The 21775-nt window shown below is 49.0% G+C and overlaps 2 protein-coding genes across 3 annotated transcripts in view; one reads left to right on the top strand and one right to left on the bottom strand.

Moving 5' to 3' along the window:
• The window catches only part of PAPPA2 (pappalysin 2), a 241901-nt gene extending 237923 nt beyond the window's left edge, over positions 1-3978 (top strand). The window contains exon 22 of the mRNA XM_036344757.1: positions 1025-3978. Within this exon, the coding sequence (XP_036200650.1) occupies positions 1025-1099 (75 nt within the window). The 3' untranslated portion in view covers positions 1100-3978. The remainder of the gene's footprint in view (positions 1-1024) is intronic.
• A 7623-nt stretch (positions 3979-11601) lies between these two features.
• The window catches only part of ASTN1 (astrotactin 1), a 285725-nt gene continuing 275551 nt past the window's right edge, over positions 11602-21775 (bottom strand). For both annotated transcript variants that reach the window (XM_036344655.1, XM_036344656.1), the window contains exons 21-23: positions 18988-19088; positions 17973-18156; positions 11602-13972 (exon numbers count right to left, since the gene is read on the bottom strand). In XM_036344655.1, the coding sequence (XP_036200548.1) occupies positions 13735-13972; positions 17973-18156; positions 18988-19088 (523 nt within the window). In that variant the 3' untranslated portion in view covers positions 11602-13734. The remainder of the gene's footprint in view (positions 13973-17972; positions 18157-18987; positions 19089-21775) is intronic.

Here is a 21775-nt window from a genome sequence, read left to right as displayed (position 1 = left end):
AAGTAATATCCAGTTATTAATCTTCATAATTAAATTAATCCTATAAAATGTATTATAAGCATATTGCAAACATATGTTGAATGGCCACCACAAGCTACCTGGAGTCTTCCCTGGATCATATACTGAACACTGGTTCTTTTCTCGATGCCTTTTATTCCTATTGCTCTGGGTTCTATTACATTAGCAAGTATGCTTAAGCTAAGCCTGTAAAATTCAATAGGCTGAAATTTTGCAATAATGTGGATTAAAAAAAAAAGCCCTCCAAAGATATTTGATGCTAGTTGGCCAATTTAATGAATCAGAAATATGCAAGAGATGGTATTTCTGCCCAGTGTACTTGGACTATTAAAATACATCTATTTTTAACTCATTCAGTTGTCCATGCCAAAGGGTAGAATCGCTGCCACTTTACCTCATGTGTCCCGAATGCCCCCATCTCTCTGAAGCTAGTTATGGACACCCCAAAAGTGTGTTTATCTGTTGATAGAAGTGCCAACAGTGCAGACTCTATTGGACCGTCTCTGGCATGAAGGAGGGATAGTTACATAGCAGAAAGGCAGTCTAGCCATAAACAGTGGGTAGAGAGATGCACTGTTTCACCAAGCCAGAGTGTATCCTTGATTCAAGAAAGGCAAGCCTCATGCTTATGAAGATGCCAAGAGGGTTCTATTGCTCTAAGCACATCCGGGCACAGAGCCCTAGACCTGGGTTATAGGGCCTTGGGTTTCCAGGTGGTGTGTCGTGGCCTTGAGTTAAGTCGCCCAGACTCTCTTGGCCTTCTCTGTGAAGAGAAAACATTGACGTTCAGCTTACCTACTTTACAGAGATTTTGTGTCAACAATAATGTGACAAAAACATTAACAGCAACAGTTTTAGACATCAGTGGTGATTTTAGGAGGAGTTGTTACAGGAGCTATCGGTTCCTGGAAATGTGTGCTTTATAGCCATCATCTTAAGTCACATAGACATCCTCTGGGGCACTTTGCTGCCGTCCTCCCCACCTCATCTTCTCTTTGACCCTCAGGTCATCCCATTCGCTGCTGACTGTGACTTGGATGAATGCACCTGCCGAGACCCCAAGGCAGAAGAGAACCAGTAACTGCAGAGGAGCCCCTCCTTCCACCCTGGAAGCAGGAAGAAAGGCCTCCAAGGAAGGAAGGAAAAGGTGAATGAGGAAGGAAGTACCTGGAATGAAGGAAGAGCATGGAGCTAATGAGGAACGCAGGAGGAGGTCTGTAGGAGCCGCCGGTGGCATCAAGTAGCTCAAGTAGGGAAGAATCATAGGCAGTTGATTAAAAATAGGAGAAATATGATAGGTGTACAAGGACCCTCCTCCCTCATTTATATTCTATCCAACTCCATCCTCAACTTCTGCCTACTCCCTGCTGGGCACCCTGCCCACTCCTCAGCCCCACCCAACTTGTACACCAGTACCAAACACACTCTCCACACCCAGTTAGAATGAGCTGCCACCTTTCAGGACTCGTCTGTTCTAAACTGGCTCTCTCCCTGTCATCTGTGTAGTCACCCATAGTAATAACAAGGTTAGTTATTCTTTAAAGTATTTAAACATATAAATATATATATTATATTTTTTGCTGTCTACTAAGCTAAAAACTACCCATTGTTCCACACATGCTGCTATGAAGTTCACATCCAAAATAAACGCTGAGGGTTTGAGGACAGAAAGGCAAGTCCTTCTGCCATCTTTGTATCCATGGGGATGGGCTGGCTGAGGAAAATAGAGGAAAGAGGCAGATTAGATGGGGTTCTTGAAGCGAATGTGTCAGCTAATCATCTTTTTATGAGCTGAGCTGGGAGCCGGGCCCACTTTGAGGACTTGGGGGTTGGAAAGATGACACGAGAAGGCACGGAAAGTTGGGTGAGAGTACCCACTAGTGGCTGGACCACAGGAAAGCTGGACCATGTTTCTTGAGTTGCCATCTGAAAAGAATATATTAACTTCTCTGAACTCTTAGTGGGGGTCGGTGAGACCCAGGATTTCTGCTCTTCCCGTGCGCTATTCCCAACATGGCGCTCCACCAGCCAGCCAGTCAACACGTTCGTCTTAGGGCTCCTTCTCTGATCACCAGGATTACAGCAACTCACATTCCTCCTACCAACTCATCTCCCTCCTTCTGAGTCCCCAAGCCTGGCCATCATTCACAGCCGCATGACTAATTGTTGACTTTCCGGGAAGAAAATGTTATGGAAATGACAGACAGGAAAGGCGGGAGGAGATGGAAGAACAGGAAGGGGTGGAGGAGCAGAGGGAAGCCATGGAGAAGAGAGAGGCCAGAGGTAGTCAAGATCCAGGGATGAAATGTGTCAGGAGATGCCACCTTGTTCCAGGCTCCAACGCTGACCACAGGGATCCTTTGACTAACTCCGAGTCGGAGTACTTTCTCTTCAGGCGCGATGTGTCAGATCTGTGGCCCAGACAGTTCCATCTGAACAAGCTATGGAAGCACGTGGAGCAAGGGTGACACTCTGTGGGGAGAGAGAAGAATTTCAACTATTTAGGGTCCACTTCGTTATTCCTTCTAGTTGGGTACATGGGCCGTACATGCTGCACCATGTTAATCTGCCTCTATTGCATCCCAGACTTACATTTTTTACATGAGGTCTATGACATTTGTGTTTCTTGGCAACAGTTTCTGGATTAGGCCTTGGGGAATGAGCATCAGGAGCTAATTTCTTGTTTGAGACACCAGTTTATCATATCAGGGAGGGCCAGGAGCTTGCCTACCCTGAAACTGCTTAGTCTCCCGTCAATACGGAGTCCATGGCTGTGCAAACAGGATGAGGACATGTGACCCGCCACTGTCTCGAGCTACACGTCACACAGGAAAGAAGACTATTCTGGAACAGATGAAGAGGACATGGAATGAGGTGGCTTAGTCACTGGGGAAAGGAAGAGCAGTCCATCCATCCCCACAACGCTCATCCTTACGACCTCCAACCATGAGGGCGCAGGAGAAACCACTCGCTGTCTGGGCTCACATTTAGTGCCCAAGAAGAGAACAAATGTTTATTTCTGGGATTCTGGTAGGCTTCCATATGGGAAGGACAATGGAGAAGTTTCAACTCTCCATTAAAAAAAAAGTGTAAAATTGTTTTCTTGGGAGGAGTACCCGAATTCCTGGTGGGATATCGAGTTCTGTGCAGGGTCCTGCCTTGTCTGAGATGGAGGAGGTAGACTTCCCGGCCTGGCCAGCTCAGGAGGCTGCAGCGCCCACAGGAACATGGCGACCGCAGGCCATGCCAGGGCAGGTCTGTGCTCAGTGTCCCCTAGGAGTGGCAGTGAGCACGCTTCGCTTTCATCCTTCACGTAAAGGTATTTTATTTTCTGCTGGGGACACCTGCAGTTCCCCATGGCCTGGAGTGCGCCGCCCCTGTGGTGGCTGGAAGGCTCGCGGCCTGAAGGCGGCCTGTCCATCAGCTCTGGCCACTCAGGGAGGTTCTTTCAGCCCTTGTCCAGGGATTAGTGTTTGAGCTCCTTCGGTCACTTGTCAAGTTGAAGGACTTTGGGTATTAGCTCCCCCTCGCTCCCCAGGATGGTCAGCGTTCTGCGACTCTCACCCACCCATGAAGTCACAGGCAGCCTCTCCCAGGACCCCTCCCATCTGTGTCCTTGTTCCCAAATCACATCTCTGCTTCCTGTTTTCCCTGGTAACTGGGGGCTCTGGTACCCAGTTGCCCAGGACTGGTTGACTGCGGCTTAGTGGGACAGTCTCCGACCGGAGACGAGAGGACAAACTTGTATGTGAAAGGGAAGAGCTGCCCTGAGTCTCCCTTTCCCTTCTGTCCACTATGAGCCATTGGCCCTGACGCTTGCTCGGCTCTGTGGCACCACCAGTGAGTGTGTCAGCTGGCAACTGCGAGGAGGGCTTGAGGGGAGCACGGTGAACGGAGCCCATCCCTGCACTGTAAGGTAACAGCCACAGCCAGTTACTCTGTACGACTGTAAGGTGTTCATTAAAGAAATTAGCACAGAGCACGTGAGGTGTGTTTGGTGTCTTATTCCCTAAGTCCTCCTGCCACTTCCAGATCGCTTTGCGGGTGCCAGTGCCAGATCCAGAGGTTCATGACTGATGACTGACCGTTCCTCCCGGGCGCTTAGAAACGAGGAAGTAAGTGGTATGTGTGAGGGAGAGAAACGTGGAAGTTCGTTAGATGTGATGATTAACAAAAGCAAAGCGCACGGTAGTGATGTCAAAAGCCTCAGGAGTTATAGCAATAAAGGGCAAGAACCCTTTATGGTTCAGAGGAAGTGGGCCTCACTCCTGATGCCAAGGTAGGTAGCGTCTGAAGGATGGCGTGTGAAGGATGCATGTGATCTTAGCAGCAGAAAAGGGAGCAGGGGAGAGTCTGGGCCATGGGAAGAGAAGGGTTGACGGTACAGCGGTAGGATGGGAAATGGCTGTGTGTCACTGGACGTCAGTGGGCCACCCAGCTGAGCTGGAAGTAGCAGCCAGCTTACGTGTGCTGTGCTCTTGGCAAACGCAGTCTTATTGAATCCTCACAAAGATCCTCAACTTCCATGTCCTCATTCATAGACAAGGACACCAGGTCAGGCTGCTGAAGAATGTTCCTTTAGGTGCCATGACTGGACTGAGGGTCAGGCCTGGTTCTGTGAGATGCCAAGATGTGAGAAGGAAAGAGAACGGTGAGTAACAGGCTGTGTAAGGGGCCGTGGGGGAAACCTCAAGGTGATGCCACTGCAAGAAGCTCCCGCACCCATGAAGGTGGTCACGGCAGGAAAGGAGCCAGGAGGAGCTGGCTTTTGAAGAAAGGGCGGGTGCATGGCTGGTTTTTTAGACAATTGGTTTGAGAGCCAGGTAATAGCTGGAAATTTCACATGCCCAGTGTTTGGCTCACAGAGGAGGCTTTTGTAGCTGGGGATGGCGTGCTGAGCCTCTGGGCTGCCCGGCAGCTGGGGATCACTCAGCCCCCTGGGAGCCCTTTGGGGAGCACTGAGGAATAGGTAGGTGAGAGTGCGAGCTCGGGCCTTGGCAGGGAGTTGACTAACGTAAACATTTGAGAGTAAAAAGAGTATTACCTGGCATTTTCTTTATGGTTCAGAGTGCTTTCGTATGCTTTATGCTACCCATGAATTAGGCAGAGCAAGAAGAGGTTTGTGTTTTTATGTTGTTTTCCCCCATTTTGCAGATGAGGACACTGAGTGACAGGTTACTGAGAAATGTAAGTTCATACAACTAAGTGCAGGTTGGGTGGGAGTCCCAGTTTTCGGTCCCATATGGGATGTGGAATACGCTTGCTTCCCACGACATGATGTGCCGCCCACGAGGCCCAGCGCAAACGGACTGAAATGGGAAGGTGACATGTCTTCGCCTGCTTGTGTTCCAAGGTGCTCCTGGGTGTCCTTGCGGCATTTTTGGTAACTGAGGGCAGGACAGCTGAGAGTGAGCCTTTGGGAGCTCCCTACCAGCCCGCAGCCTATGCCAGGCCCTGAGTATAAGCAGATGCCACTTCGGCCAGCTGGCCGGAGCCATCTGGCAAAGCTGGCTTCTCCCGAACAGCTTCCCCAGGGACAGTCCTGGAGAGACGGGGGCTCGTTTCCACGGACTGACAACCTGAAATGACAGGCTGAGTCATGGTCAGCTGGAGATGCCCTGGTCAGGTTCTGGCCAACCAGATGGTGAGGGTCTCCGGCTGGGCAGGAGGGCAGTGGGAAGGTCCCACTTACACCAGTAAACAGCTCCAGGGCATCTCTGGGGCTGGCTTTGGGGCATCTCACTGGCTCACCCAGTGGTTGGCTCAGGAAAAAAGGGAGCTTGGCCATGGAGGAGGTGCGAATCTTATGTCACCATGGTCCACGCTCACAGAGCCTCTACGCGTATGTATGTGCCTTGGGTATTTGGGTCTGGAACAGGTAAGATTGAGGTTAAAAAATAATGGTTATTTTCAAGTCTGCCCTGGTGTGAGCCTACCTAGACTCGAAGGCACACTTTCTGGTCAGAGTCTATTCTGATGGCCAGTGCACCTTGAGGTGTGAGTGATTTTCTACATTCAGCTCCTTGCCAATGAGCCTCTGTTTTTCCTCTTTATTTTGTGGGGTCCTCGGCTCGAGTCTCTGAAAGGTCGAATCGTTCACTGTAGTGTTTCCTTCTGTGGGTCGTCCTGCCTAATCTCAAGTCCCTAGCATTAACGAACCCACTGTGCCCCAGAGCTGTACAATTTCTATCTGGACTTCTCTTACTTTAGCGAAGCAGAAAATACCCATATAGCTGATAATGTCATTGTTTCATTTGATGAATATTTATTGAGCACCTCCTCAGTGAACTAAACCAAGTCTCTGTCTTCATAGAGCTTGAAAGAGGTTAAAGGGACAAATAATATGCCCAGTAATATACGTCTGCTGGTTAAGAGGCCATGAAAAAATGAAAAATAAGGTGTGGCTAAGGGGTGAGGCGTGGCCAGGTGTGGGGAGGTGCTAGTTTATATGGGAAGGTCCCTGTATGCTTCTGGGAGACGTGCAGAAAGTGAGAGGGTGCCAGTGATAGCTTCTGGCTGAGTAAGCCAGCACAGAGAGCAGCAGGTTTGAGGTGGGAGAGAGCTGGGTGCATGTGTGGAGGTGCACCCAGGCCAGCTCTGGGGCAGAAGGCGGGAGGGAGGAGTTGAGGGCAGAGTGGGATCAGAGGGAGGGTCTCCTCAGCCACCAGTTGCTTTATGCTTGCACATAACCCTCTGCATCTCCATACCTCTCACACCCATCATTCTCCTCCATTTTCCCTGCTCTCCCCTGGCTCAGGCTGCATCAACCCCTCAATAGACCGTGGTAACATGGGCAAGCAAGGTCCACACCCCTGCCTCTTGCATGCTCCCCCCTCCCCCGCCACCAGCACACTGAGTCCACATCATTCCTTCTAAAGCACAGCTCCCTTCGAGCCACCTGTGACTCAGGGAACCGAGTCCACAGACTCTGCATGTCCTCATTGGCCAGACCATTCCCAGCACTGACCTGCCACTGCCTCTGAACAAGCACCTCTTCCCCGTCTTGGGGCACATCCCCTAACCTCCTGCCTTACCCTGGAGTGCCTTCCCTGTCTCCATCTGCCAAAACCTGCTCACTTCTTCGGCCCCTTCTCGTGTTCTTCATTGTCATGAAGCTGTTCTTGAAAATGTTACTGTGTCCCTGAGCACTTCCTGTCCTCTCCTAGGATACTCGATCTAGTTGATTGATGTTTGGTTCCATGTGTTCTTGTCTTCCCCCTAGTCAACTGTAAACTCTTCGAAGTCAGGTGAGCTCAGGGCTCCATGAGGCCACTTGGTGCCTTTTGAAGTAGAAACCAGCCCCCCTTCATCAGAGACCATGGCTTGAGAAGTGTAACACAGGTTGGATTTTTGGCCATGTTTACCCCTTGGACCAGGTGGCCTCAGGCAAGCCAATACTTCACATCCCCACACGGGGGCCTGGAAACACACTCTCACCCGTTAGATCTCTGGCCCTGCCTAGACAAAACCTTGAATTTTGCTGAGTTGAATCCCAACCTACATTTTTATGGATGTGAAAACCAAAGAAGAAGAAAAAAAAGCATGTTGTATTGGGGATGGGTGGGTGGACCTGTGGACACCTGACCTTTATTCTTTGACTGGTTCTTTAACAATAGTCCAAGAAGTGATGATGATACTGGGCCAACACAGGAGACTGGGTTTAATTCAGGGGTCAACTTTATGCTGAGGTGTGCTTTAGCCCGGTTAACAAATAGGCACATTTCGGTTTTTAGATGTGTATTCCACATGGGTTGGAAAGAAATAGTGTCGATCAGATGAGATAGAGACTCTAAGAGACAACCTGACTTGAGATAAAGTCAGGTGATCCTGAGCAAGTTACTTAATGGCTTAAGACTAAATTTTAGCATCTGTAAAATGGATTAATTCCCCACTCCAATGCATAGTGAATGTGAGGTGTCTACCATGGAGCTGGAGCAGTAGGGATGGTGATATGCTGGCTTTTTGTGCACTTTCTGGCTTAAATTTTGAGATATTCTAATGAACTTGATCTCCCTCCCCTTCTCCCTCTCCCTCGCCCCCCCCCCCCCCCACACACACACACGCTCACATGCAATTAAATGTTCTCTGAACCTTTGGCTGTGTTTTAAATATAATTTCATTTAAAGCCATGCTGTGTGCCAGTTTAAAGCCCCAAATTAGTTGGAATGTGATTCCAAGTATTAAGGGAAGAGATTTTTAAAAAGTTTTAGTTAAAGAAGAAACTGTCAGCAAGACAATGTAACTGATCCACAATCTTAGAGGGTCTTGTTAATGTCCAAGCGTGTCCCAGGGCTCTGTCTGGGTAGCATGCTCATTAACAAGCAATCTATACCCACCCATACGACTTTAGAGCTAGGCACTGTACCTTAATGAGGTAAAGAGGACCCCAGGCCATGGCTGTGGCTTAGGGAGGGTAGCACGGTTCCCTCCAGATATAAATGAAGTTCCTGGTGGTACTGAGACTTCCATGTATTTCAACTCGTCTCCCAAAGTGAACTTCAGTAGGCATTTCAGGCGCTTTTGTATCATGCTTCCTCATTGAGAGAGTACAGGCTTCAGACTCAAGACCTAGTGTAGACTTCCAGCTCAGGAGGGTGTTGGCTGGTGACTGGGTCTCTGAGAGCCTGTTTGTAAAGTGGGGATACGCTTATATCTGCAGGGTTGTTCTGAGCATTCAGTGGGGTCACTTTAGTGACCCTTGGAAGCACTTGGCCTGTAAAGTGTTCATGTGAGTTCCTTTCCATAGCACAGCTAGAGCTCAAGAAATAATAATCCATATTCGTGAATGAATTTCCTTCCTTTCCCAATGAAGTGTCCAAATCACCCTAATTAGCACTTAAAATCTCACGTGTTCCCAGCTTCCCTTCATGCTGTTTCTCAGATAAGAATTGCCTCCTTAGTTGATGCTCAGGGGAAGGGGAAATGAGACAGAAGAGAGTTGAGTTTAGAGAAGGGCTGAGTCTGAGGACCTGGGTCAGAAGGCCAGGTCAGATTCCCAAGATATGTTTTCCAGCCTCTAGGGCAGTGGTTCTCAACCTTGGCTGCACATTAGAATCACCTGGGAATCTTTTTAAAATCCTGATTTCTGGGCCTCATCCTCTGGAAATTGTTTCTTTGTTACTATGTGGCCCCACCTCATAACAAAGAAACAGAATTTCCGGAGGATGAGGCCCAGGAACCAGGATTTTAAAAAGATTCCCAGGTGATTCTAATGTGCAGCCAAGGTTGAGAACCACTGCTCTAGGGGGAGCTGCAGGCCACCTTCCTCATGGATAACTGGCTAGCAGGTGCCTCACTAGGGCATTCTTCTTGGGGTTTTGGTTCATCTCCTGGCTAGCGGAAGCCTCATCTAACTACTGGGCATCCGACACAGACCCTGCCTTGACCTCAGGCTTTTGTGTGCTCCATGTCTGTGGTCTTGCCTCTCTTGTTCCAGCATCTTTCCAGACCTGCCTCTCCAGCCTACTGCCACACACGTTCCTGTTGCTAATATGTACACAAACCTGTCTTCTGTTCGGTCAGCCTGTGAGGGTTTTCACACTCAGGTCCATCCCCACTGTGAGGATTCTGTGGAGAAGGCAGACAGCAAGGGAAAGCCAGAGGTGAGCATTTGCAGGGAAGAACTTTTCAAGTGCCTGCTCATACCCTGAAGACTGTCAGGGTCAGTGTTTGGCTCGGGGGGGTGGCAATGATTTGTAGATCAAGTCTGCTTTGACTCTTTGTGGAGTTTTCCAAATTCCTTCTGGGAGGCCCTGTTCTGTGGCTGGGGGGTCAGAGAGTCCACACCTGAGGCCTGCTTGTCTTTCCAAGCCTGTCTTCACCCGGAGCATTCCTGAGAGGTCCCGGCAGCCCCTGCTGGTGGCCTGGCCCGGCTCTGTGGGGAGGAATGCAGCTACACTCAGACATTCCAGTTGCTGCTCAAACCCAGTGGCACTTCGTTAAATCCTGGGCCACACCCTCCCCTTTGAGTGTTTGCTGGTATTGCTGTGGCAACCAAATACCCTCCCTTTATGGTCCCCTCTCCCTGCCTGCTCCGTCAGTTCCATCACCAACACCTCTATTGTGGGCCTCCTCAGATCCCTCTTGTGTTGCCAAGGGACAGAGAGCCTACAGAGTGAAGATCAAAACATCTTCCCCTGTTTGGTACCCAAGAGAGACTGTCTGGAAGGTCTAGAGAGGTCTGAAGCGTGTGAGACTGACCTTCTCGGTAAGGGTTACCATGGCACAGACACAACAGCTCCGTGGGTGTGGTAGGGTTCTCTCAGTGTGTAGACATCTCAGTGGCTGGGATGGTCTGTCTGAGGATATGACCAGACGACAGAGTGGGAGGAGGGGTGTACTTGGACTACTGTGACTCCTATGCCAGTCTGCATCCACACTCAGTGGAATCAGACAAGGGAGGTGCCCCTTCTCCACGAATGCCAGTAAACTCATGTCACAGGAGCCTTGAGTGCAAGACCTGGGCATGTAAAGATGGCTGTGTCTTCTTGGTCATTTTTGCTGCATGTAAGGCACCCCCTCCCATCATCACAAGACAAAACAAAACAACAGACAGAAAACTTGTTCAGTGAAATGTTGCTGTTCAGCTCATGTGCCATGTAGATCATAAACATTAATAACCATTTTATTTATGATGATGTCTAACTTTTAGGGTCAGGAATCTGTTGGTGTTGGCAGGGTGAGTCTGCTCTTTCATGAGACATTGATAGAGGTTGCTGGATGGTGTGCATCTGGCAGAGGGTCTGAGATGCTCCGTCCATGTGTCAGGTGCCTCAGGAGGAATGTCTGGAAGGCTGGGCCCAACGCGCTCACATGTGACCTTGGCCTAAAGTGCTCACACATGACCTCTCCAGCATGGTAGCCTGAGATTTCTTTCGTGATAACACAGGAATCCAAGAGTAAGAATTCCAGAGAAGGTGGATGTCCCAAGGCCTTTTATGACTCAGAGGTGGAAGTCACATAGTGTCATTTCTATCATAATCTGTGGTTAAAATAGTCACAAACCTGCCCAGATTCAGGAAGAGAGCCCACAGAACATGCTTTCAAATGGGAGATGTCAAAGAGTGTATAGCCATGTTTTAAAACTGCCAGTCTTCATCTTCTTTTAATAGTCGTTCCTGCTTGCAAAGACTAGAAGGCTCATCATTACTTTGCAAGGGGCCTACTAAGTGTGCAGACACTCACATCTGGTCGTGAAAGATAAAGGGAGTGGCGGTGAGATGACATCTATTTATAGTTACATTGTAGAGAGAAAAAAGAGCTTGAGTGTTTGGAGTTCTTTGTAATGAAGGCTTCCATGTCGACTTTCCCCATAAAGTGCCCGCTCTGCGATGGAGAACAAGCTCATCTTACCCACCAGTGTGTCATGGGTGTAACAGCTTATTTGGAGAAGGTGGAGGAGAAAAAGTGAGAATCATCACTAGGTAGCAATAATTTGCTGTTAAAATCTTTTTTTTTTTCTAGTTCGGATGACAGGTGATAAGACCTATGTATTTGGAACCTAACATTTAAAACGAATGATTCCCCAGTTGGTCCAACCAGACACCAATTATTTAAAGACACAAGGTAACACCCACACAAATGGACACTTACTAACAGCTTTATTATTTAGTTCCATTTTTAGTAATCGTACAATAATTCTCTTTTAAACAATACTGCTATACCTGAAGTGGGTCAATCATATTCTTTCTTCCTTCTACAGTAGTAAAGTAGGGGGTTTTCACACACATTTTTTTAATAGAACATTTGAATATCAAGAAATGCGGTTAACTAAAAATAACAGACCAAATTCCGTAGGAAATGACTGCACACTCGGAAAGGTTTCAGCTCTCACGGTGTCCATTCATGGGGACACCAGGCTGGGTGAGTGTTGGTGGGCAGGACCAACTCCCTTAAGACTTGTTTGGCAGCTTGGAAACTAGAGGCTGAATACTGGCCCGGTACCATCACCCTCTCTAGGCAGGTGAGTTCCTCCGGACACATTTTGGGAATGTCATCAGGGTGTGATCGACGTGTCTCTCTAGGGCACAAACCCTCCATTCAAGTCCTTACTTTTAACGTGAAAGTAGATGGAACCCAGCTATTGGGGGGAGGGGAGGGATGTATGTGTATAAGTGTAGTGTGGGTGGGTGTATATGTGTGTGCACATGCCTGGTGCAGCGAGGGGGACACAAGGAGGAAGAGAATCCTGGGGAAGGAAGGGAGGAGAAGGATGGGTCCCAGACAGGAAGAGCAAAGATTAATAAACAAGCTGGGTGTCACTCCCTGCCCTTACCTTGCCCACCACTAGGGACAGCCTTGGAGCCTCCCGCTGCTGCGTGGACCTGGTTTTCTGCTCAAACTTGAATAAAGGACAGAACGCAGTGGCAGCTGCGAAGGTGGCCTTCCCTCGCCACCCCATTGGTTGGTGACCCACTGCCCAGGCATCTTCCTCCTGGTGAGAAACTTTCCCCTGAGGCGTCTTAGCTGAGCCCTGCGTTGGATGGCCGAGTTTCCTGCAGGCCTTTGCTCTGGGCCGGGGGTCTCTGAGGCAGGTACAGTCCATTGTGTGCGATGAACCTGTGGATCTTGAGGAGGGGGGGGTGGGTGAGAGCGACCTGAGGTCGCAGCCGTAGCCCAGTCTTCACTCCCAGCATGGGTGGGGACCCCGTGGTCCCAAAGGTGTTCTAGCTACAGAGTTAAGGGTGCATTGGGCTCCCCTGCCTGCCCATGGTGGGCGCATCTACACCTCAAGGAGTGGGAAAGGGGGAGGCTCTCTGGGCCAGAACCCCTGGATTTCACAGCTACTGCCCAGACAACACTGAGCACAACGCTGGCGGGGTAAGCGCCTTGTTCTGGAGCGTGCCAGCCTGAACTCACATTGCCATCCAGGCAGACCAGAGGCGGTATTTGGGACAAGGTGCGTACCCTCTCTTTGCCTCAGTTTCCTCATCACTGAAAAGGAGCTCAGAATAACACTGGGGGGAGGGGGCCTGTTGTGAGAATTTGGTGACATGTAAAGTACCGAGAGCAATGTCTGGCGCCTAGTACTCACTCAGTGAATGTGGTCTGTTATTACTGTTTAGAAGAGATCAGCACCGCTCTGTGGCTGGCCTTACACCTTCTCCATGACCTTTCATGTTTCTAAACGAGGACCCTGGTCAAGGGCAGGGTAGCTGAGTGTGTGGGGACAGCTGCGGCCGTCACTGGTCACCTGCAAAGTGCCTTCTGGAAGGCTAGGCCCCCACTGTTGCCCGTGCCAACACTCAGGTGCCCTCCTGGCAACCAGGTGGGGGAAGAAGATGCCTCTTTCCTATGTGTCCAGAGAAATGATTTGCAAAGCTACTAGCAACAACATAATGACTGTGGTACGGACGAGGTGGGGGGCAGAAGTTTTTTGTGATGGGTAATTACTTCAGTTCACTAAACACTGATGGTGGTACTGGCCCTTCCTGGATGAACCCCATGGGGGAAAAATCAACAAATCAATTGCAAAACAAGCCCCAACGAAATCCCCTAAACTTGAAATGGCGCTGCATGAGGCCGCTGGCTGGCAGGTTGTGTCCTGGTCATGCAGATGGAGAACATAGTGAAGAAATCCTGCAGGCAGCAAGGGTCGGTTTCTCCCTGGGTTAGATGTCACCTGTGGAGGTTTTAATGTTCCATTAAAAAATACTAAAAACCCACAAACCTACCCAGATGTCCTCCTCTCTCCTGCTTCTCTCTGGCTTCGTGGTGCTAGATGTCTTTGCTGTCTCCATAATCGTTGTAGGGGACGCTAAGGGTCTGCTCCTCACACGTCTTCCTGAGGTCCTGGCTCAGCGCTGACCAGTCAAGTCCATAGGGCTTGATCTCGCTGTAGCGGCAGCCCAGATACCGGAGGGAGCCACGCCGCAAGCTTATCTTGGGTTCCTGCAGGAGTCCGTTGCACCAGCTGCTGAGGTCCCCAAGCTGGGAAAGGATGAGGCCAGCTTTCCTAGGGGACAAGCATGGAGATTAGAAAGAGTGGAAGACAGGAAGGCAAGCAGTGTGATGCTGTACACTCCGAGGGACAGAGCCTGGCCTGGTTTGCTTACTGCTCTGTCCTTGGCACTTAGAACAGGGGCTCTCCATAGATATTTGTCAAGCAAATGAATGAAATACCAGTAATAGCATGGCTGGGGCAAAGTGGGGCAGACAGGGACACAAAATGCAGAGGAAACTGCTAATATATTTGGTGGGAATGTCTGCCCTTTTAAAATCATAGAGCTGTCAGTTTTGAAAGACATCAAATCAGTTTTCTTTAGTCAGTAATTTATCATTAGATGGCAAATAAGGTATTTGTCTGAATAGTTCTCTTTTCAATGCTATTTCTGCACTGAGTAGAAGCAGCTGAAACAGTGATCTTGTGGGGATAGCAAATGGAATTAGCTATGTGGTATGGAGGTGATTGATTGTGGTACGGACGAGGTCAATAAGGCCTTCGCGCACGCTGGCACAGGGTCATTCTTGTGGAATGTGCGGACTTTCAGGGGCACACATCACCTAATTAACCTGCAGGGAGTTCATGCTCCCTTCTGCCATCTCCCTCAGAGAGGAAGGAGGTCATTGCCATTGAGCCTCAATCAAGGTGGGCAGAGGAGGTGATAGAGGCACCTGAGCTGTTTGCAGATCCCTGGAAGAGAAAGGAGCAGGCCTTCCCACACTGGAAAGGAGTGATGCCTCTGGGCCAAGGACAGAGTATGATCGCCTGTGCATGTAGCTTGGGGAAATGGCCCTCCCACCCGCTATCTCACTGGTGTGTATCAGAGATGGGAGCTACCTGATAGCTTGCTGGCGTTGACTCTAAACACTCAGGATGTGTGAAGGAGCAGGAATCCTTCACTCACTGTGTTCTCCAGAGACTGAGTGACCAGAGACCATGAGAAAGGGTCCATTTGAACAAGCTGGACAATGCTGTTCTGGGAAGCTCAACGCAAACTCTTGTAGTCCTTATCAACCACTAGGCTAACGTCTCAGGTGATAAATCATCCCTTCCCATTTAGTCAACAATTCCTTCCAGAAAACGAAGCTTCCGCACGCCATTTAGAACGAGCTTTCAAAGAACAGTAATTGCATTCATTTCATTCCTGGCCATGAGCATCACGAGGGGTGAGCTCACCACATTCCTAGGAGGGCACACTGAGAGAGGGGCGGAGAGGACACAGGAGGAAAGATTTTGAGCCCCAGCAGCACAGTCAAGGATCTAAGACAGTGAGAGGTCACTGGAAGGGCAGTCACATTTGCTCCAACTTCAATGGTGGGTCAGAGGAAATCTGACCCCCCACCTGCTGACAAAATACCATCTTATGTAGATGGGCTTTCTCTGCAGTTTGGCCAAGCAAGCTTTCCAAAAATAATCAATAGGGACTTCGGCGGCCCATCCTCTTAATCTATCTTGCTGCATGTCCTGAGTTGGAGGAAAGGGGAGGGAAGGAAGAGGGAGGAGCAGCATCTCTATTATCTTTAAGAAATAAACATGCCATAGCCATCCTTTGCAACAAATGGGTTTACTTACCCCCTGAATCTTTGCAGCTACTTTCACTGCTCACTTTAAAAAAAAAATAGTAATTAATGTGGGTCTGCCCTTGACTATCTCAGAGCCTGTGGTCTTCTTTCTTACTAGCAATGCAATCAGTGTTGTTACTAAAGTATTTCAACCCTTGGCTCCACCTGAAATCTTCCATGAATTGGATTGAAGTAAAGGAATTCTTTCTGCTTGCTCACAGGAAGTAGGTATCCAACAGACCCCTTTTTAATCATTCCCACAAATGACTCCAAAGTGGATTGATGTACCTCAAGGCAAGAAAAACAAAACTTTTTCTTTCCTGTGGTTCTCCCTGAGATCCATGACACCAAAGAGTTAAAACTTTATTTTCCACAAGCCAATGAAACTACACATTATTTTCAAATCTTACTGAGCCTTGAAAAACTACTTAAAGGGTCTCCTGGGAGGGAAGTTTTGGGAAAAGAGTGTATAGTCCGCAGTAGGTCTTACTGCACAGTGCGATCCGTGTTTCTTCCCCTGCTCACTTCATTAAACAGTTTTCCTTCTGACTCAAGTTACAAGAGAGAAACTGGCAATCCAAATGCCCTTGGAAATCAAGATGATAAAGGAAATGTTCGTGCTGTTCAAATTGTGACATTTATGTTCCCTAATCAGGAACTGTATATATATATATATATATCTCCAATAAGAAGACATCAAGCTACCTGACTTCAAATTATACTTCAGAGCTACGATAATCAAAATAGCATGGGATTAGCAGAGAAACAGACACACAGATCAATGGAAAAGAACAGCTATAAAACTGCATGTATATGGACAAGTAATTTTTGACAAAGGAGCCAGACACATACAATGGAGTACAGATAGTCTCTTCAATAAATGGTGCTGGGAAAACTGAAAAGTCATATTCAAACAAATGAAACTGGATTAAATTTGTCCCCATGTATAAAAATTAATTCAAAATGGATCAAAGACCTAAATAAAAGCCTAATTAAGTGTCTGGTCAGCCATTCAACCAATCAAAGTGTAATATGCTTAATGATATGCTAAGACCACTCACTATGACATGTACTGACCACCAGAGGGAAGATGTGCCGACCAGTAGGTTAGCTTACTGCTGGAGTCCATCTGATCAGGAATGAGCGAGACAGGCCAGACACACCCTGGAGCCCTCCTGCGGTTCCTCCCCGGCCCCAGTTGTGCACTGGTGGGGTCCCTCGGCCTGGCCTGCACCCTCTTCCAATCCAGGACCCCTCGGGGGATGTCGGAGAGCCGGTTTCAGCCTGATCCCACAGGCCAGGCTGAGGGACCCCACTGGTGCATGAATTTGTGCACTGGGCCTCTAGTAAGTTACATAGAAGAAAATGTAGGTACTAAACTTACGAACCTTGGTTATAGAGAAAATTTTATGAACTTGACCCCAAAGGCAAGGGAAGTAAAGGTAAAAATAAAAGAATATGACTATATAAAAATAAAAAGCTTCTGCACAGCAAAAGACACTGACAACAACACAAAGAGGCAGCCAACCAGATGGGAGATGATATTTGCAAACAATAGCTCTGACAAAGATTTAATTTCCAAAATATATAAAGAACTCAATATCAAACAAAAACCCAATCAAAAAGTGGCAGAAGACCTGAAAATACTTCTCCCAAGTAGACATATGAACAGCCAATAGATGTTCAACCTCACTAGCAACTGAGGAAGTGCAAATCAACACTACAATGGGATACCACCTCCCACCTGTTAGAGTGCCTACCATGAACAAGACGAGCAAAAACAAGTGTTGGAGAGGTTATGGAGAAAGGGTAATCCTCGTTCACTGCTAGTGGGAATGTAGACTGCTACAACCACTATGGAAAGCAGTCTGGGGATTCCTTAAAAAATTAAGAATAGAGGTACCATACGACCCAGCAATCCCTCTCCTGGGTATATATACAAAAAACTTGAAAACATGTACTCACAAAGATACAGGCATCCCTAAGTTCATTGCAGCAGCATTCCTGGTGGCCAAGACATGGAAACAACCAAAGTGTCCTGCTATAGAGGACTGTATAAAGATGATGTAGTACATATACACAATGGACTACTACTTAGCCATAAGAAAGGATGAAGGAAGGCCATTTGCAGCAACATGGATGGATCTTATGAATATTATGCTAAGTGAAATAAGGCAAAGCTAAAGAACATATGATTTCACTCATATGTCGGATATAAAACTGAAACCTGTTAACACAAATAGTAGTGTGGTGGTTACCAGAGGGAAGGGAGTAGTGGGGGCCCTAACATACGGGAGAAGATTTGACTTTGGGGGTGGGCACACAGTGCAATACACAGACCTTGTAACATAGAAATCTACACGAAATCTATATGATCCTATTAACTAATGTCACACCAATAACTTTAATTAAAAAATGGGGAAAAAGAGGCACTGAAGTTGACTGATTACCTGGGTCCCAATTCATCCTCACACCTCCAGGTGAACTCTCCAAAACTCTCGTAGTGCTGGTTGTAGTGGTAAAGGACTCGGTGAAGGGTGGGGGAGCCCAGGTCCAGGAGGGTGTTGTAGGCCGTCTGCTGTTCCTTCCCGCTGGTGTAGCCATTGAAGAGATTGTAGATCTTGTCTGCTATTTCTGAGAAGGGCGACAAGACAAATACTTTCTATACATACATATATAAGCGAGTATATACTCAGGCACACTTGCATGTGTATAGGCATATACACCTGCATACATGTGTGTGTGATATTGATGAATACTGAGCCCAGCACCTGGAGAAAGTGGATTGAGTCAATCACTTTACCTTTGCCCCATGAGGTTTCAGGTTTTTCTTCTATAAAATGAAAGCCTTTGAATAGAATACCTCCCAGATTAATTTTAGTTATAATATTCGTTGTCTTTACCCATGTTTCCTAAAAACAGAGAGCCTGAGGCAAAAGCTCATAGATTAATACTGTATAGGTAGTGTGACCCCAGGCAAGTGGGAGGGAGGATAAAGGTGTGTGGAAGGAAGGAGGCAGAGGCAACAGAGGGAGGGCACAGGAAGCTGCTGGATCCCTGCCAGTCCATCCATGGAGGGGATGGAAGAACACTATCTCAGCTCCACTCCAAGACTGATCGATAGGGCTTTTCACATTTGCTGATGTACACAAAATACGGAGAGAGTAAGTGCCAGATTCCATGCTGAGGGCAGAGGTCATGGGGACCCCAGCAGGTACCAAGCACCCGGTGAGTCTCCAGGTGTGCCCAGAGCCTGCACCAGTGTCCCTGGCTCCAGGATTCACTGTGGAATGATGGGGCACTACGAGGATTTCCGCCAGAGGCGACGGAGAGGATTCCTGGGAGAGAGAGGCCCCTATGCTGGGCCTTGGATTCTCCTCTTTCCCCCCTGAGCTCTAGGTTGTTCCCACAGACTCCCTCCTCCTGGTGGCAAGGGGCAGTCCCTGGGCATCCTTCATCACTTACCTTGGGCTTTGACATCATCCACCACAGGGCAGGGGGTCTTCACGATCACGTCACTGGGCCTGGAGCGTCGTCCTGTGTTGTCCACACCCCACAGGGTGAACCTGGCAGGGAGGGGAGGGTGTCGTTATCAGAGAATGGCCAAGCTCTGCCTGGATTGGAGGTGGGGGTGGGGTGAGTTGCCCCCAAATGCTCTGCGACTCCATGATGCACTTACTGCCACCACCCAGGTCACAAGATGTGTGGTCCCAAGCCTCTCACTGCTTCCTGGTGGGTCTTGGGTTGGGGTTTGCGGTCTTGGGTATATTATCTGATGGGAAGCATCATAGCATAGAGCACTGGTTATCAAAGTGGGGACCCCAGACCTGTAGCAGCAGCGTCATGCCCCAGCGTCTGGGTAGACCTACTGGATGGAGACTCCAGGGATGGGGCCCAGGCGATTCTCACTCCAGTTACTTTCTGACATCCACTGAGCTGAGGCAGGAGTCTGTCTATGGGGCGGTCAGAACCGGGGTCTGAGACCCCTGCTCCCCACCATGTGATGTTAGTTTAACTCCTCTGAGCTGGTTTTCCTCTTCTGTGAAGTGGGGATGATAATAAAACAGGGAGACCTCGTGTGGGACCTGGAGCCTAACAACCCTGCACAGCTCACTGATCCTGCTCTGTCCTGTCTTCTGCTCAGTTGACACTTGGGACACACAGGAATGAGGGCAGTTTTCCTCTTTAAAGTCGGAAGTGAAACCACCAGGATGGAGGGGCCCTGATGTACTGGTGGCTGGGCTCTACTTCCTGCACACAGCTCCTCTGACCACAGGGGTGCTGCCTCACGTCCCGAGTGGAAACGAGCCACAGAGGGCTGTGACAATGAGAAGGAGCCCCCAGCCCTCCGGAGAGCCCCCCAGGAGGGGGAGGAAGACCTGGCTATTGAAGTCTGAGTGGATAACCCCCTCCCCCACAGGTGACGAAGTGGAGGTTCTGGGACGCAGAGAGGAATGTGAATGTGACCTTCACAATAACTTCTGGTGTTGTTGCCCAGGACTTCTGTCCCCAACCCAATGAGAATAAAGTCATTAATGCTGCCTCTCTTGTCACTTTTTCTGTGTCCTCATGGGAGGCTGCAGTCTTGGCAATTCTGAATTTTCTTTCCTTTTGGCAGAGCTAGAGGGAGGGACAAGATGCCCAGGCCGAGTGCCCAGGTAAGGTCTGCTGGGCTGAGAAAGTGGTGAGATGATTGTCTCCGCAGAGAAAAGACAACCCTGCATCCATCCACCACTTCCTCCCTCAGAGGAGCCCAGAGAAAGCCAGTGTACCAGTGTGTGGGTCGCCTCCTCACCCTCCCCAAGTCCTCATTCGGGAACCACGGGCACCGCACACAGGCAGCCTCCATCTCACTGGGCATCCTGGTCGTGCAGGACACGTGGCCAAGACCACAGCGGTGGGCTCCGCAGGCCTGAGACCGGAACCAGGTGCTCAGCTCCCTGTCTCATCCAAATAGGTGGCTCCGTCCACTCCACAGCCTCTGCCATATGCCCGGGACAGAGTTCCTCTCACCCACCCCCAGCAGGCCCACTGCTCGGCAGCCTGGCGTTGTGTCCCATCTTGCTTTAAATTCCAGCTAAACTGAGAGAATACTGAGCTGGAATAAAAATGCCTGTGCTTAACTTAATTCCCAAATTACTCTAAAGGGGCAATTAGTATAAAATGTAGGGTCGTAGGCACTATTTTTAATAGCAAAGGAAGGCATTAGGGAAGGAAATGCTTCCCACGGCTGGTTTTCTTTAAACGGCTATTGAGGAAATATTGACAAATACACGAGCCTCAAACCTTCTGAGTAGAGGGGACGCTTGGCCTCAGAGCCAATCCTCAGGGGTCCCAGTGCCCTCCATCCTCACGTGCAGGCTGTGAACCGGCACAGCCTGGCTGTGGCTCCAGGGCTGGGGTCTGAAGGATCTGTTGCTCTCACAGGCTCCCTTCCAGGCTGGGGGGTGGGGGGAGATGATTTCTGCGGATCACTCCGGATCGGCTCCCTACTGAATTACCTGTCTGCTGTCACAGGCCCCAGAGGCAGTGGTTCTCCTGTGAGCACATGCTGTGGCGAAGGGCCTGGGCTAGCAGGCCACGGAGTCACCCCCCTCTGGCCCGTTTCCTTGTCTCTAAAATGAAGATGTTGGATCAGACATCCTTTAAGATACTTTCCAACCATGGATTCTTAACTGGGTTTGTGCTGTGGACCCTACTCAGAATAATGATTTTGAAGTGCATTAAATAAAATGCTTCAGATGACAAGGTCAGCCAGGTCTCTGAAATGCAGTTCTACCTCTGTGCACCCAGGTGAGGAGCCAGCTCTGTGCCTCAAGGTGAGGTGCTAAGATCGTGCTACTAGATCCTTCGGGGCATGAAATGCAGTGTATGAAGAGATAAGAATTCTGATTCCATTCTTCACCACTGGTCACACCCGAGACTACCAGCTGTGTGATTCTAGGGAAGTTACTCGGTGTTGCTGAGTCTGTTTCCTCAGCTATAAAATGAGAACAATCACCTTAATCTCACAGGGTCAGAAGGATTCCCAGAGGCTCCCTCACATGGCAAGCACTCCATGAATTTAGGCTGCCTTCCTCCATTTTATAGATGAGAAAGCTTTGTTGCAGAAACTTTATGAGTCTCACTTACACTCGGTGGTTAGAAGGTTAGAAACGATCCAGGCTTGGGGCTCATGTGTTCTCAACACTTTACCCAGGGCTCCTTTCCTTCTGCACTGGGGGCTGAAGCTCAGCCTCCCTCCACCCTAGTG

This window comes from Myotis myotis, unplaced genomic scaffold, assembly GCF_014108235.1.
Source record: "Myotis myotis isolate mMyoMyo1 unplaced genomic scaffold, mMyoMyo1.p scaffold_m19_p_18, whole genome shotgun sequence".
Classification (NCBI taxonomy): Eukaryota; Metazoa; Chordata; class Mammalia; order Chiroptera; family Vespertilionidae; genus Myotis; species Myotis myotis.
Note: the sequence above shows the minus strand (reverse complement) of the source record. Positions and strands in the feature narration are given on the sequence as shown.